The 17215-nt window shown below is 35.5% G+C and overlaps 2 protein-coding genes across 4 annotated transcripts; both read left to right on the top strand.

Annotated features, from left to right (window-relative positions):
* The first annotated feature begins 2453 nt into the window (after positions 1–2453).
* ccl25b (chemokine (C-C motif) ligand 25b) lies at positions 2454–3837 on the top strand. Its single transcript, XM_083558822.1, has 3 exons — positions 2454–2661; positions 2939–3056; positions 3161–3837. The coding sequence occupies exons 1-3, from the start codon at positions 2469–2471 to the stop codon at positions 3276–3278; spliced, it is 429 nt and encodes a 142-aa protein (XP_083414948.1). The 5' UTR covers positions 2454–2468; the 3' UTR covers positions 3279–3837.
* A 1384-nt stretch (positions 3838–5221) lies between these two features.
* Positions 5222–16894, top strand: slc1a6 (solute carrier family 1 member 6). Of its 3 annotated transcripts, none has more exons than XM_083558820.1 (13): positions 5222–5281; positions 8079–8206; positions 8442–8624; positions 9889–9938; positions 12467–12721; positions 12914–13051; positions 13680–13887; positions 13971–14013; positions 14106–14422; positions 14660–14893; positions 15357–15551; positions 15755–15889; positions 16133–16894. In XM_083558820.1, the coding sequence occupies exons 1-13, from the start codon at positions 5237–5239 to the stop codon at positions 16329–16331; spliced, it is 2130 nt and encodes a 709-aa protein (XP_083414946.1). In that variant the 5' UTR covers positions 5222–5236; the 3' UTR covers positions 16332–16894. The 3 variants fall into 3 exon arrangements, with proteins under 3 accessions (XP_083414946.1, XP_083414947.1, XP_083414945.1); XM_083558821.1 differs by lacking the exon at positions 5222–5281 and adding an exon at positions 5724–5759; XM_083558819.1 differs by lacking the exon at positions 5222–5281 and adding an exon at positions 6474–6548.
* Positions 16895–17215: the final 321 nt, after the last annotated feature.

Here is a 17215-nt window from a genome sequence, read left to right as displayed (position 1 = left end):
ATAAAAACACGTCAGAAACATTTACATTTGAGGCATTTAGCAGAAGCTCTTATCCAGAGCGACGTACAAAAGTGCTTTGAGTCTGTAGTAATGAATAAATCTACACTGGTACGCTAGATTACACACTTAATATAAATCTAACCCTTGAATTCTACAAACTTGGAAAGTGCTAATTTAAGTACTTCAGGAAGATGAAGGTCTTCAGTCGTTACTTGAAGATAATCAGGGACTCTGCTGTACGGACATCTAGAGGAAGTTCATTCCACCACCTCGCTGCCAGAACAGAGAAGAGCCTTGAAATATACTTACCTCTCATTCTGAGAGAAGGTGGTACCAGTGGAGCAGTGCTGGAGGATCTCAGACAGCGTGGTGCAGTGCGAGATGTGATGAGGTCACTGAGGTAAGATAGTGCTGGTCCATTTTTGGCTTTGTAGGCAAGCATCAGTTTTTTGAATCTGATATGTGCAGCTACTGGAAGCCAGTGAAGGGAGCGCAGCAGTGGGGTGGTGTGAGAGAACTTGGGCAGGTTGAATACAAGCCATGCAGCTGCGTTTTGGATCATTTGCAGTGGACGAATAGCATTCAGGGGAAGACCTGCCAGCAGAGAGCTGCAGTAGTCAAGTCTTGAAATGACAAGAGACTGAAGAAGCACCTGGGCAGCCTGTGTGGAGAGAAATGGTCGAATCCTTCGGATGTTATAGAGAAGAAATCGACAAGAACGAGCAACGATTAGTTGAGTGTCATCTGCATAGCAGTGATAAGAAAACCCATGTGGGGATATGACTTCACCAATGGAGTGGGTATAGTTAGTATTTCAGTGTTTGTTATTTTCCCATTAATATTAAAAGTGAATTGTGGGAAATGAAAGAGTTTTTTAGCACTGTGTCTGTGTGTGGGGACGAAGTGATACACAGCTGTAACATGTAAAATACTTTTACTACAATAAAACATAATTACACACATTAACACATCAGTCACCTGCTGAGTGAAATATTAATCAGTGTTATACAGGAACAACATTTCTGATACAAAATAATAATAATAATAATAATAATAATAATAATAATAATAATAATAATAATAATAATAATAAAAATAATATAATAATTATATTAATATAATAATTATTACTATTACATAGCCAACCCTGATATATAAATACAAGTGTGTGTGTGTGTGTGTGTGTGTGTGTGTGTGTGTGTGTGTGTCTGGCTGAAGCAAGAATATTTTAATGTCAACAAAACATCACGGATTGGTAAACTGCAGAAAGCTGAAGAGGATCACGACTTCCAGGAAGATTATTTTAATGAATTTCTTTTTTTTCCCCAAAATAAATTCATGGGAAATTACATTTGGAATAAATTTACAGTAAATGGGTTCATGAACTTGTCGTGTACTTCAGACCAGAGAAGAGTGAAATTTTCAGACTTCACTAAATAATGCAACCTTGTGATTATTTTGGGCTCGATATTTTTGGATTTTTAGCACCAGAATGATCCAAGAATCTACTGAAGGTCCTTAAACCCAGAACAAGGCTTTTTTCCACCCAATTTACGAAAAACATAAATCATCCTAGAAATGTGTGAGATCCAGAGAAAAGGAGAATGTGGAGATATTTTGAATAATATCAAGACACGAGAAGTCTGTAGATAATCCTCCAAAATGTACTAATAACATAATAATAACAATAATAATAAATAATAATAATAATAACAATAACAATAATAATTAATAACAATAACAATAATAATAATAATTAATAATAATAATAATTAATAATGACTCTGTACTTAAAGGAATGTGAAATATTGCTTACTCTTCGGTTGAATTACAGTTTTTTGCTCTTGAGGTATTTTGCAGTAAATTCTGGAGCTTCGATGGTAGAAGAGTATTTATGTTCTGCAAGGTTGAGAATCACTGAGTCCTGAAAGACATGTAATATATATAAATATATTATTTTAAATAGGTGCATTACAAAAGTCTAAAAAGATTTAGTTTTAGAAAAGACTGGTAAAGATATTCCTATTTTATTCCTTTTATGTAGTTATTATAAACTACTTATTTTTTAACTTGAAATCTCAAATCTTTCACAAGACGCCTCGTCTCAGGTTACAGGTTTTGAAAAAAGAACACACTTGAAGCTGTTTCTGACCAGCATTAAAAATGTTGCTTAATCTCTGTTCTCAGATTTTTGTTGTTTTTGGCTTCAGTAAAATCCAGATGTGTATAATCAGAGTCAAGGGGGGGGGGGGGGGGGCACTGTCAGGAATTACTGTCAGTTTACTAAATAATCGTACTTTCTTACTGAACAAATAAACGAGTAAAACATCTCAGAAGGTCAGTTAAAATAAATAAAGAATGTAAAAAAGGATTTATTCCAGTAATAATCAGGTTTCAGTTAATATCTGCGTCCTGATTGGTGGGATCGAGAGAAAGAGGTGTGTTTATGTAATTACTGAAAGCCATAAATGGCAGGCGATTCCTTCAACCCTGTAAGAGTCGTGGATCTGCAGACGCTGCTCTTCACACATTCAGCAAGTCTGTGTTTTTACTCCCGTAGTGTCTTTACCTTCAGCTCCAGATTACAAACAGCAGCAATGCAGCTTCGTGTCCTCGCTTTGCTCCTGCTCCTGGTGTGCATGTGTCCAGTTCTGGCACAAGGTAGGAGGACACTTTTGTGTGCTGTGTATTAATTGTTTGTTAAATGTGTGTTAATTTATGTTAATTGCACTTTAAAAAAAAAAAGACATCTGCATCTGATGTTTAAAGTCCTGTGCATTTAATATGTTTTATTGGGGAAAAACTAATTCTCTCATGTTCATTGAGCTTCAACTTATTTATGTAAAATATTACAAAATGTTAAGACAATTACTGAACAGCTCAGTGTGACATTTTATTAGTAAATTGGCAGATTAATCTTATCTCCATTCTGTAAAAGGTTCTTATGAAAACTGTTGCCTGAAGTACGGCTCGGAGCCGAAAGCCCGATTCAAGAAGAAAGTTGTGAGCTACAGGATTCAGGAGTCTGATGGAGGCTGTAACATCCCTGCTGTGATGTAAGTTCTGATTATTGGAGTTTTCTCTTTTTCTCAGTAATAAAGATTTTCCATGATATTTTAATGAACCTGATAAATATTTTCTTCATGTTTCTAAAAAAAAGCTTCACTTTTGAATTGAAGAAGTCACAAATCCTCTGCACCGACCCCAAACAGCCCTGGGTGAACATTCTGATGAGGTACGCAGACCGGCAATCAAAACGCACAAAATCGAAGAACTGAGTTCATTTCTGTTGGTTTCTGATGGTTTAGTGATAAATATCATGGAAAAAAAAGATATTCTGAACAGTTCCCCACCTTATAGCCCTGATTTATTCCTCTTTATAAGAAGTTTATACAGTAGCCTTACGCTAATATTTTGACTTTAACAGAAACAATAAGTGCACAACATTTCCTTCATAGTTCATGATGAATATTTTGTATGTATTTGTTTTCTGCAGTTCAGTGTTAGTAGTGAATGTAAATATTAGACATCAGTGTTTCTGGTGTTCTGCTGTTACACTTCTAATGATCTTCAGCTCTTTCTGCTCTCCAGACTTCTCTCGAATCTCTTCGTTTTGGTTTTTTTTTCTTTTTATAAATATTTGTTCTCACTATTTTTGTATGCTTTCTGGTGCAGCACATTATCTTACATTAGTGTGTGTGTATGTGTGTGTGTGTGTGTGTGTGTGTGTGTGTGTGTGTGTGTGTGTGTGTGAGAGAGAGAGAGAGAGAGAGAGAGAGAGAGATGAATAAAAGATTGACTTGTGTAATTGTTGTTCATAATAAAGAAATAAATATATTTTCGATTGTTGTGTAGTTGTTTACAAAGTAACAATTAACACACAAAAAAGGGCACCTGAACATCAATACACATCAATCAGCTCCAAACTTAATACAACTGAGCAAGAACATGAATAAATATGCTGAAGAATGATTTATGTGAATAGAGAAATATATATATATATATATAAAATAGGGGGAGGGGTCAGGGGTCAGGGGGTCAGGGTCACACAGACATGAGGGATCTCAGTCAAAAACAACCAGACTCATTCTAGTCATAAACTCAATAAAGTCATAAACTTTACTGGTGTCAGTCATGGAACATTTTAAAAGCTCTTCCTGGTTTCTGAATAAGAATTTTTACAAAATAAAAATGAATTTGTAATAAAAAGTATTCTAAAGTAAAGTGAAAGTAAAAAGGAGCGCACTGTCGCTGAACCTGAGATGATTAAAACCAGACAGTTTGGTGGAAGAGATTGTAGGGGAAAAAAAAAAAGGCCAGTTGATTAAATTCCTCAGGATTCTTTATACTCATAATGATTGTGTGATGTAGGAGTGTGTGCTGGTTGTTGTTGTGGAACATCAGAGTTTTATACTTTTACTCTTGATGGATGAGGAGCAGAGCCCTCAAGACTGTAATTTTATACAAAATCATTTCTGCACATTTTTTTTATGATCAACTTCACTGATTATAAAGTGTGAGAGTGTTTGTAGGTTTTTATTTACCATTTTTGAGACATATGTAAATGTTTAATAAATCAGTTACAAGAAAAAGTTGCACAATATGGAAGATTGCACAAGAAGAACAATTGCATGAGAACTTTTTTGGAACACTTCAGAAAAAATAGACACAACTCTCATGTGGAAAATAATCTGTCCATGCGTTTCTTATAAACTTCAGCATGAAAAACCTGTTGTTTTGCAGCGATATCGTGATGTACGTTATTTCAACGTATTGCGTTTGATTGGACTCTTAATTAAAAACACAATGCAATGTTCTACCTCTGTGCTAACCGTCTTCCAGTTCTTTACAGCTCATTCATTTCCCTCATCAACAGCAGACATTTCACACTCATTCTGTCTCTATTGTACAACACTGTTCTGCATGTTACTTCATGCTGTAACATGGTGATGGGGAGAAGTACCTAAACCAGTTTATCTTTTCCTTACTCATCAATCACATCTTCAGCGTGGGATAAAGGAGCCCGTACTCGCTGGAGGGGATTGGGCTACAAAAAGATCTGTTTTTTTTTTCTTCCTCTGGACTTAATACTCTAAATCTATCATCAAATCCAAAAGGCTTTTCATGGAGCAATTTTATTCTCTGGTACAAACAAGCAATAAAACCAAAGACTTTCTTCCCTAAACCATATAATCCTGACTTTAATTCAGATTTATTGTGAACACATTTTCTGTAAATGCCATGTGAGGATAACTTTACATGGACCACCAGCGATTGTGAAGTGAGTAATTGTGTTTTAAAAAAAATTTGGAGTAATATTTCTACCACGCAGAGACATGTCCAGACTTTCTCCTTTTTGTGTGGTGTCTGATGACAGTCATGAGAAGATGACACCAGGAAGCCGAATGCCAACATTCCTCCACATTACTCTTGTGCTGAAATATGAACCAGTGATTTATTAAACAGTGAACATGTTGGGTCTGAAATTATGCTAATAAATCCATCACAGTAATATATTTACACATTAATATTGTAAATGTTGTTATCTTGTATCAGCATGACTGTGATTTGTGAGAGTGGCATCAGTAATCACATCCATTCTGATAACAGTATCACCACATCATTATTGTGAAAGAGGAAATGGATCCAGAAGAAATCAGCAGGTCGAATTACTTACACTGATTCATAACGAAAAGACGAAAAGATATCATTAATATTATGCAGTGAACTGAACTGGGATGAGCAGAGACTTGCAGTCTGTACGTTTACTTTTATTTCATTTTCCATTTTTACATCTTTCAGCAGGTTTTGACATAGTGTGTGTGTGTGTGTGTGTGTGTGTGTGTGTGTGTGTGTGTGTGTGTGTGTGTGTGTGTGTGTGTGTGTGCTTGTCTGTGCATGTGAGTATTGCAAAAGCTGCCAGTTGCCACTGGAATTCATTAAAGTTGTAAAAACTCAAACACTGAAATGTCTGACATCGAGTTTATTTAATTACAGAGAAAGTGAAAACTTCAGTTCAATTAAAAATAGTTTTATTTAGATGTTTAGGCTTTAAACTTATGATATTAACAGCACAAGTTGATAATGTGATGTGATCAGATGTTCTGGAGCACAAGGTTATGATGTGATGTGTGTTATGTGTAGAACTCGCTAAAAACATACGTCTTTAATCTGCACTTAAACTGGGAGAGTGTATCTGAACCCCGAACACTGTCAGGAAGACTATTCCAGAGATTAGGAGCTAAATGTGAAAATGTTCTACCACCTTTAGTGGACTTTGCTATTCTACTACTAGAAGTCCAGAGTTTTGAGATCTCAGGGAGCGTGACGGATTGTAGCGTGTTAGAAGACTGGAGAGATACATGGAGATAAACCATTTAGTGCTTTATAAGTAAGAAGCAGTAGTTTGTAGTGAGTTTGAAATTTAACAGGAAGCCAGTGTAGGGATGAGAAGATTGGGGTTAAGTACATGGGAGTGAATCCACAGCATGCAGAAAGCCTGGAGATCTACACAGGGACACAATGTAGAGACACCATGCACACGAAAGGTAAAGGTCTAGATAAAAATTAATAGAGTGAAAAACATCGGGAGCAAAACTCCATAGAGATCTACTGCTGTGTGTGTGTGTGTGTGTGTGTGTGTGTGTGTGTGTGTGTGTGTGTGTGTGTGTGTGTGTGTGTGTGTGTGTGTGTGTGTGTGTGTGTGTGTGTGTGGCCTGTTCAAGAGACAATGTTTAACTGTTCATTTGTTTTATTACACATTACAGCTGTAGCACAAAAATCTAAGAAAATAAGCAGATTTTAGAGGTAAATAAAGTTGCTGGTTGATCGTTTCGAATATGAGAACATAACTTTTAAAGCTTTTTGGCTTCAACATGGCGAATTTCTTTATTAACATGTTTGCTGATCTCTGAAATTTGTTAAAATAATTACTAAAGCTAGAAATGCAAATTACCAAAAAGATGGAACTTGTTGGACCATGATGATATTTAAACCTTTTAATATGACCATGAAAACATGTTGTAGATGAGTTCGGTACACACTCCACTTTCACTTCTCAATATCTCATTTGGTTTTTATTTTTCTACTAAGAAGGCTGACTACTATATATATATATATAGTAAGTGTTTTGCACCGCTAATATTCCATCATTTAATTGTAGATTTCTCTTAAGATTATTCTGTTGTTAATGCGGTAGAGGTTTTCATCTGCTGCATCATTGTTGTTGTTTTTTTTCTGAAGTTTATGGTTTCTCCTAATCAAACTTTTTAGTATTTTAGAATACTACCGTATTTTTCGGACTATAAGCCGCTACTTTTTTCACACGTTCTGAACTCCGCGGCTTAAACAACGAGGGTTATTTATAAATTTTTCCTGGGTTTTTCCCGGTTTTACAAACTTTAAGCCAAAAAACTGAACCGCATAACATTAGACCAATGAAATTTCTGAACGGAAACGAAAACGGCTTCGGGAGAAAAAAACCTTCTTTTTTTAAACGCATGACGATGCCAAAAGATCTAGGGTTAGGGTTAGAGAAATAGTTGTGAAAGGAAGGAGGAAGACAGTGAACAATGACTTTCTTGGTGGGCTACTGTTTAGATACAAGCCGTTGTAACGTTGTAACGTTTTTTATTTTTCTTTGCAACAGCGTTACGGGTTAGTCAAAGAAACTTAGAAATGAGCATCAGAAAATAATAAGGACATAATCCTCGGTCTTGCACACACGCAGTAATACCGGAAAAATGCAGTGCCAGGTTATTCCCAAAATACCGCTCTGCTCTTAAAGGAAGCGCAAAATATTTCACCCGTTACACCGTGTGTGACGTGTCTTTTGTTAAAGCCTGTGTAAAGTTCATTAGTTTCAGTGTAGACATAGGGTTAGGGTTAGGCTTATAGACAGGTGCGGCTTATTTATGTTTAAAATAAAAATCTTTGTAAAATTCAGTGGGTGCGGCTTACATAGGGGTGTGCTTTATAGTCCGGAAATTACAGTAATTTTTTTTTCTGAGGTATTTTATACTATAAATATGTTAAAATAAAATGTTAATACTAAGACGTACTGCCGCTGGTTGTTGCAGGATCATGAAGAACAGACTGCGAGTCAACAGCTTGTAATTGCAGTTATTGTGACCATGAAAGAAGCTTCTACATACGATTGTCCGAAGGAGACTGGAATCGTTACCGATGGGGTGAAAGTTGAATTAAGGTCAGCACCATAAGACAAGTCTTTATGTTCCTCTTAGTTAGCAGTGATTTTACCCTCACACTTCTTCCATAAACATCATTTTTTCTCTAATCACAGAATAATTAACAGTGACTATATCTAAGGGGGCAGTTACTTTTTCACAGTGGCCAGAAATTTCTCCTTCAATAAATAAAATAAAAACATGTATTTTCTTGTTTTTCGGTTGTTTTTTGTCTTATTTAAATTGTATTTAAAGCAAAAACAGAAGAAACCAGGAAGAAGCTGATGCATGGTGGCTCTGCAGGAGAGGATGCCATGATGAGGCTTTTTTTCTAACAGTTTCACCTCAGGCTTCAGGAAGTCATGCAAGAAGACTCACTGAAGTTTCTTTAGCTTCTGTTCACACGCTGAGAACAAAGTGTGGGCAAATTTCATTTGGGTAAGTGTGACTTTACTTCATTTCTACAGAGAAATCCCCTAAAACTGTTTATGTTGGTATGAAGTTTGTGTAGTCATTAGGGAAATGTACTGAATGAAGCTTCACGGCTTGTTTTATGAACAGTTATATGTAGCACACACACATGGCACTGTACGAGTTGCAATTTCCTGTATATTAAATGTGTTCTGTAAAACTACAGTGTTTTATAGCTGTTGTGTTCTTCTGATTTCACATTAATCAACTGTATTTAGGATCAAAAATAACGTAGTATTAAAGTTGTTAAAACAGAGACACTATCATAAAGTTCATGAGCACAACATGCAGAGATACAGAAGTCCTGAATACAAGTTCTTACACGTGGAACTGCAGCCCTCACGGAAGGCTTATTCTTAGCACCAGTAAATTGGGAAACCACTCAGTATGTTTTTATTTTGCCTGATCTGAACAACACCACCACAGGACTCTCCATCTACAGACACTAACAGCCCAATATGGCAAGTATTACACATGACTTTCACAGACGTCACTTGTATTTTAAGGAATCTATTCGTAGATTTTGTGTAATGTACAATTTGTTGCACTGTGCTTTTTAAAATTCTATTTTTAAAATGATTTAATTAGCAACATCTTGAAGGAAATGAACCTCACACATCAATGGGATTGGTCAGGTTTTTGAGGACCTCAGGTGGGAGAGGTGAAGAGAGTGGCAGTAACACTGTGGAAATCAATTCAACATAAAGATAAGTGTCTCCAGTCAGAATGACCAGCAGGTGGCAGTATTTACATTTGTCTGTGTTTTCATACAGAAATAATAGATACATTACATTAGAGAATGCTGTATATAGAAGTATTTGTTTTAGAGCAAACTACATACAGGAATTCCAGCTCATGTGATCTGTTAAATGGAAGAATAATTTGCTTCTCATTTATATGAGTATCTGTTTATGTACATTTTGTTTATTGAGATGAATGTAGTTGAACTTGGTTACATTGGGCCTGGTGCAGTTTGGAGCTGATTTAAAGACAGAGAGTTTAGTGTTTGTTATACAGTTCTATTTAACACCTAAGGGGTTTGCTGTTCTTGGTCAGAGCTAAAGGGCACTCTTCATCCAGTATTGCCCAGCATGTGGTCAAGGGGAGGGAGAATAGATGTTCTGATGGTTAGGTCAGGTGAGATGACAGACTGTTTCATGTTTATTGGTACATCAGTGTAGCAGCGTGCAACCAATCATAAGCTCAGTGCTGAACGCTTCTACAATTACAGTTTTATTTCTTCAGTGACAGCAAGTAACAGCAACATCTTAATCATGAGTGGTAAGTACTGGTAAAATAGTACTTGACCTGAAAAAAAAAACAAAAAAAACAATTCAAACTAAACATTTAACTGCAGAGTTTCTTTTTAGATGTTGGTTTTATTTTTAAATGTTTAAAGAGTTTATGTATTAATCATTCAGAGGTACCTGATAATACGAAATAGTCCTGCTTACACACACACATATATATATATATATGTAGTAACATCTTACTATGATGTTTTGTATAATGTGCATATTTATTTATTTAATTTATTTATTTAATTTTTTTTTAAAAGGGACCATGTGCAATTTTAACATAAATGTTTCCATTTGATGCATTGTACTGAATTTAGCTGATGGCTAGTTTTCATACGCATCCTTTGGCAGGTAATAATAAACAAACAAACACATACAATACAATAATACTTACACACATGCTATCAGAGCCAAAGAAAAAAAAACAGTGAAAATAACGTTCAGTTATGCCACAACCATATCAGTGTTTACAGATTTGAGTTGATTTTAAATAAGATTTAATTTTTAATTTAAACGTCAATAGATGTACACATCCGTATGTCTTCTGGTAGTGTTGCAGTGAATAGTAGCTTTAACTAAAAAAGAAGCCCAAAGGCAGAATGAAATGGAAAAACACAATCACTAGTAGATGATGATCAGGTACTGCAGATCTTACAAATTATCAAAGCTCTACTTCTCCAAAACCCCACAGTGGTGAAATTGTTTAGGCTTTTTGACCAGAGTTTTAAAAATCTGTTAATAGAGAGATTTTAGATGTTTATTGACAGTTTCTTCTGCTTGACCCCAACATGTCAGACAGTGTGACAGATGAGAAAAGATTGTTGTATGCATAAAAGTCTTAGCTGCATCAGTGGGTAGACGCTGTCTAATTTGTCTGAAATTTTGAGTTATAGTTAAAAGTCCTCTGCAATTTCTTTAAATGTTTTTTAAAACTAAGATTTGGATCCAGCATTAAACCAGGATAATTAAACTCAGTAACCCTTTCACTATTTATAAAGATATCTGAATTAGAAGAACACACATTTCTTTTAGAAAAGTATCGTCAGCATACATTTGCACTTGTACCCCTTCGCACTGTTGTGGAAGATAATTAATGTACAATAATAATACAATACAATCATAAAGGGCCTAGTATTGATTCTTGAGGTATGCCCATTGTAAAGTTTAGGTTATTATAATGAGCACCTTTAATTTTTACACATTGCTGCCTATTTTATAACTATGATGAGCTCCATGCTAAAGCCCCAAATGAAAGTTTTAACTTGAATAGAGAGAAGGAGGTTATTATTGACCGGGTCAAAGGTTTTGCACAAATCTAAAAATATAGCACCAACTATGCCACCTTTATTAAGCTTAGATTTTATTTGCTATATAAAATGAAGAATAGCTGTTTTAGTAAAATAATTTACTCTGATATTAAATTGCATACAGTGTAAACCTACTATAGCTATATTAAGATAAAATGTTAGTTGTTCAAGAACTACCTTTTCTGCAAACTTTGAAATTACTAGTAATATGCTGATAGGTCTATAATTACTAACCTTAAAATGATCCCCAGATTTCAAATGGGAGAAAAATGGCTTTAGCTTCCATGCAAATGGAAAAATGTTATGTTTAAATTATAAATTAATTAAATGAGAAATAACCGGAGCTAAAGGATCTTTATGAGTTATAAGAAACTTGGTATTAAATTGATAAACATTCCTAGAATTTTCCTGACATGCTCGTTGTAGATTCCCACCTTAGATGACACCCTTCAAATCCCTCCTTAGGTGGAAATTCCATCTTTAGCGCCACCCTTAACATTAGGGTTTCTTTCCATAGTTCTGTGCATTACAGTTTGTATAGTGAAATTGATTGTCCCTGAGTTTAAGGCTGTAGGACTCAAGTCCAGCTTTGAGTCTGGTCTTTGGATTTGTCATGGATTTATTAACATTTGTACTTACAGTTTCTCCCTGGTCTTGAGCATTCCTCTTGCTAAATATGTTTTGGTGTATTTGGCCTAATTCTGTTGTACAGAATGATTCTATAGGATCTATAAATCTCCCCAAATATTCGAAAAGATTTTCTGTAGCTAAACTCTGAAATGTAATGTTAAAAAGTGGGTTTAGTGTGACTCTACAATTATCATTCTGCAATTTACTCATGTTGCAGCTATAAAAACAGACTTGGAACTTGGATCAGTTATCCATCTCCAGTACTGAAATATGTGAGGTGTCCTAATAAGAAAATGATTTGGATATTTAAGGTTTTAGTTTTTTTTTTACATAAAAATCCAGAAGATAATTTAGACTTTAGTTAGATATCTGAAACAATTAAGCTGTTAGCAAGTTTTAGGAACATGTGATGACACCAACACCAATGAAAGGGTGAAACAATTATATTCAGTCAATCACAGAACTCAAGTGTAGACTTCAGGCATCAGATGTCATTTTATAGGTGTAATGTTGAGATTACTGTTGATAATCCTCTAACGTTATTCTCTATCTTTCCAACTTTATACTTATTCAGTTTCTCATGAAACCTGCCTTCTTGACCAAGCCTTTGAGTCAATTATAAATGAGAAGCCACCCAACACTCCCTTTCTTAAAGAAGACACAGAGAAGCCTCATTACCCTGAGAAGGAGCTTCATTGGTTGCACAGAGCCATGCAGAAACAAGGGTCTGGGTCCAAAGTTGGGATGTGTTCCATCAACCGAAATGCCATCAAGAATTTCCTTCATCGCAACTCCTTTGTGCTTCTGACTGTGGGAGCAGTTGTACTAGGTAACATTACTGAAACGTATATATTTAAATAGTTTAACTTTATAATTATATTTTTATTATTATTGAGACACAATAATACAAATTGGTACTGCATTTTTGTGCTGTTTTGGGTTGCCAGAGAGCAATTAATTTTAAGTGGCTGATTTATTGAATTAATTTAAATTTCATGTTGACATATTGTTTGTTTTTCAGGAATCATTTTGGGATTTGCTGTGCGACCTCAAAACTTATCACTGAGAGAAATAAAGTATTTATCCTTCCCAGGAGAAGTACTGATGAGGATGTTACAGATGATGGTCCTTCCACTCATTGTATCTAGTCTTGTTACAGGTACATGAACAAGGTTACCTAGAAACTGTATATGGCACGTTTGATTTAAGTAGAAGGCCAAAGGTATGTGAAGACCTGACCATCACATCCATATGTGGGTCTTCCCCAAACTCTTTCAAAAAACATGAAAGCACTTAATTGAACTAGATCACGAGGTCTGAAACTTGTTCCAGCGGTCATGCACAGAACCCTGACCTTCTCAACCCCACTGAACATCTTTGTAATGAACCAGAACACCAACAGAACCTCAGACCTCCTCATCAACATCAGTGTCTGATCCCACTAATGCTCCTGTAGATGAATGATCTGCACGCCAAAGTCTATTGGAAAAAGCTTTTCCAGATGACTGGAGCTCATTATAAGGGCTTAGTAGGTAGGAAGATAGATGGATGGATGGATGGATGGATGGATGGATGGATGTATGGATGGATGGATGGATGGATGAATGGATAAATGAAATTTAATCTGAAATGTAATGTGCAACATGAACATGTGGCTGGTAATGATTGGAAGGTGTCCATATTCCTTTGGCTGTATGGGTTTATAATACTGTATATTTTAATTGATTGCTTCACTCTAATGCTCTTGTTGTCGTGCAATAAATTTATTTTCTTTTAAATGTTATCAGGTGTTTCGAATTTAGACAGTAAAGCCACAGGAAAGATGGGAGTGCGAGCTGTTGTTTACTATATAGTCACAACTTTTATTGCCGTGTTCATTGGTATCGTCATGGTGACCACCATAAAACCCGGAAAAGGCAAAAGAGACATTCCAATGTCCACTAATGGCAGGGCTGATTCAGTGACAGCTGCTGATGCATTTCTTGATCTAATTAGGTAAAGAGAAACACATGCATATGTTTCTATGTTGTTTCTGAGACTTATTATGTAACATTATGTAAACATTTTTTTTTTCACAGAAATATGTTCCCTTCTAATTTAGTGGAAGCCTGCTTTAAACAGGTATATAAATTGTAAATGATGCTTCTCTATTATATCACTGTGACCTAGTTTACCATTACCTTTGAAACTTTATCCTTATTTTTCTATTTCAGTACAGAACATTGTACAAGAAAACTATTCTGACAAAGAACATCACTGTTCTGGGGAATGTGAGTGACATTGTTATTAATGCCACTGAGTTCAGGCAGGTAGGAAATTACAGCACAGCACTGCAGACCATCCAGGAGACAGTGGAGGAGATCACCCCAGTCTCAGGCTCTTCTAATGGTGTCAATGCTCTGGGTCTAGTAGTGTTTTCCATGTTTTTTGGCTTTGTGATTGGGAATATGAAGCAACAGGGCCAGCCACTAAAGGATTTCTTTGACTGCCTCAATGATGCCATAATGCGATTAGTAGCAATTATAATGTGGTAAGGACCAGAATATATTCTTTTATTAAAACATTTTGTGTAGAAAGATTTTCTTTATTCCATATTCTTTCAGCTCTTCTCCATTTCTTGTTTTATCTTTCATTGTTGATATCTTGAATTAAGTGTTAAAGAAGAATAAAGTAAATATGTCCCAATAAGAAAACCTTAGTAATGAGAAATACTTGGCACAGATTCTCTTTACAATTCTGTTATTGTTCTTCACACATCCACTCTCAGGTATGCACCAGTTGGAATCCTCTTTTTAATTGCTGGGAAGATTGTTGAAATGAAAGACCTGTTTCAGGTTGGAGGACAGCTGGGAATGTACATGCTGTGCGTCATCGTCGGTTTGCTCATCCACAGCCTCATTGCTCTGCCTTTAATTTTCTATTTGTGTACACGGAGGAACCCATTCACCTTCATCTCTGGTCTGCTTCAGACTTTAATTACAGCCTTTGGAACATCCTCAAGGTAGCACAATGATCTTATTTTATTAATTGTTTATAGTATGTACAGAGTTTTGGACAGAAAATTTCTAAGATATTTAAGAGCAATACTATATTATAGTATATAAATGTAAATATCTTTGCTGAAAGATCCAACCAGATCTGACCATCTACCAAAATACAAGATGGTAAAACTAGTAGACACCGGTGCAAGCTGATTATTTATTATTATAATTATATATAGTTATTTTTTTTAATATATCATATTTTCAACGCAATTAATTCTAAATAATTAATCAGTTGATGTTAGATTTTCAAGTTTATTCCAGTTATGTTTTTTTCTTCTTTTTGTTTTGTATTACTGTCAGTCATTCAGAAACGCTTTCCTGTTTATCATCAGTAATCATCTGGCAAGGTTTCTATCAGATGTGTTTTGCAAGTTGAAAATTTAAGCGTATTATATGAGGTGTTAAATATTTTTTCTGTAGTTCTGCCACCCTTCCCATCACCTTCCGTTGCTTAGAGGAGAAAAACCATGTGGACAAACGTGTAACACGCCTTGTTTTGCCTGTGGGAGCCACAATAAACATGGATGGTACGGCTTTATATGAAGCAGTGGCTGCCATTTTCATAGCCCAGGTTAATGACATGGATTTAAACTTTGGACAAATCTTTACCATCAGGTAATAATAATAATAATAATTATAATAATAATAATAATAATAATAATTGCTCCATAGAGTATTTTTAGCTTTAATGCCTATAGCTAAAGAAAAGCCCAAAACAATACATTAATAATTTTTTCTCTAGTTCTGTTCCTGTCTATTCTTTTGTTCTCAGGACACATTCCCAATGTTTTTCTTATGATTAAATTGTCATTTTCCAGCATCACAGCGACTGCTGCCAGCATTGGAGCTGCAGCCATTCCTCAGGCTGGTCTGGTTACTATGGTGATTGTATTGACATCTGTAGGATTGCCCACTGAGGACATAACCCTCATCATTGCTGTGGATTGGTTCCTGTAAGTCTTGACTAAATGTCACATTTGTCACATCTCCAGCAGAGAGCACTCTTGCAAAAGGTTACTGATACATAATGCAGGCAGAATGGAAGAGAATATAAAATGTTTTAATAGCAAATGTTCTGCCACCGTTCTGGCTGGAGAATGATGGTACTTTCACCCATTTTAAGAATTCTTTCAAAACAGCTTCCACATATCTTTTTTAGATGTATATAACTTAAATTTTACTTTTCCCTGGGACAGGGATCGCATCAGGACTACCACCAATGTGCTGGGAGACTCGTTAGGAGCTGGTATTGTGGAGCACCTATCAAGAGAAGAACTGCAGAACCTGGATGCTGGGATCAGCAGCTCTGTGATTGAGGTCAATGAAAAACCTTACCAGCTCATCTGCCAGGAGGAGGACTGTCTCAGACATCAAAACAGTGAAACAGCAATGTAATAAACATTATACTAAACAGCATCTACAGTGGGATTGTTTTGAGTGTATAAGCGAAAACATCTGTAAAAAACGAAAATATTTAAAATAAGTAACAATCTTAATACTAGACTATAAACTGCATCAGCCATTAAGACTTTAATAAAATGATTTGTGGAAAAAACTTATTACAAACAGATTTCCACTGATTTTTATTTGACCTTACCTTAGATTAGATTAGATTAGATTAGATTAGGATTGATATATTATGTAAAAGATCTACCATCTGTTTATGGTAACCGGAAAAGCATTGAAAACCCAGAATTATGTTTACATTATTTGCAGTGTCTGCTGTACAGGTCTGAATGATTTATTACTGTATGGTGGTGGTAGCTACTGATCAGAAAGTTAATGTGAGGACCAGCATCTGCTGAATGCCTTAAATGCAAATGCTAATGTATTAAAATGTGTTTATTAATATTAGCATGTGAACTGTGAGAGCTGCTGTTATCATACATACAATTTAGATTACAAGTGTAGAAATGTGGAAATGGCTGACCTGTAGAGTGAAATAAAAACCTAAGAAATGTGTGTGTGTGTGTGTGTGTGTGTGTGTGTGTGTGTGTGTGTGTGTGTGTGTGTGTGTGTGTGTGTGTGTGTGTGTGTGTGAGGGAGAATTGCCCCTGAATGCTGTGCTCTGTATATTACAATGGTGACGTTTCCACTGTTTTTTCTGAGTTAAAATATTGTAACCCTGCTGTTGAATTTCAGCAGTAAACTGAGGGTCTCAATCCTCATACTGTTCATCTGATCTCTGATCTGATCTCTGATCTGATCTACATTTTAATATCACAAACCCCTGACTCTGATCTTTATGCCACATACAAAATGCAGTGTTCTCCAAATTT

This window comes from Silurus aristotelis, assembly GCF_946808225.1.
Source record: "Silurus aristotelis genome assembly, chromosome: 13".
Lineage (NCBI taxonomy): Eukaryota > Metazoa > Chordata > Actinopteri > Siluriformes > Siluridae > Silurus > Silurus aristotelis.
The sequence above is the reverse complement of the archived record's forward strand: the minus strand, read 5'-3'. Positions and strand labels throughout refer to the sequence as shown.

Coding starts and splice junctions, on each gene's coding strand:
- ccl25b (XM_083558822.1), top strand. CDS start 2,469: ATGGCAGGCGATTCCTTCAACCCTGTAAGAGTCGTGGATCTGCAGACG. Junction 2,662..2,938: donor GTGTCCAGTTCTGGCACAAG/GTAGGAGGACAC, acceptor ATTCTGTAAAAG/GTTCTTATGAAAACTGTTGC. Junction 3,057..3,160: donor TGTAACATCCCTGCTGTGAT/GTAAGTTCTGAT, acceptor TCTAAAAAAAAG/CTTCACTTTTGAATTGAAGA.
- slc1a6 (XM_083558819.1), top strand. CDS start 6,489: ATGCAGAAAGCCTGGAGATCTACACAGGGACACAATGTAGAGACACCA. Junction 13,888..13,970: donor GCATTTCTTGATCTAATTAG/GTAAAGAGAAAC, acceptor TTTTTTTCACAG/AAATATGTTCCCTTCTAATT. Junction 14,014..14,105: donor TGGAAGCCTGCTTTAAACAG/GTATATAAATTG, acceptor TTTCTATTTCAG/TACAGAACATTGTACAAGAA.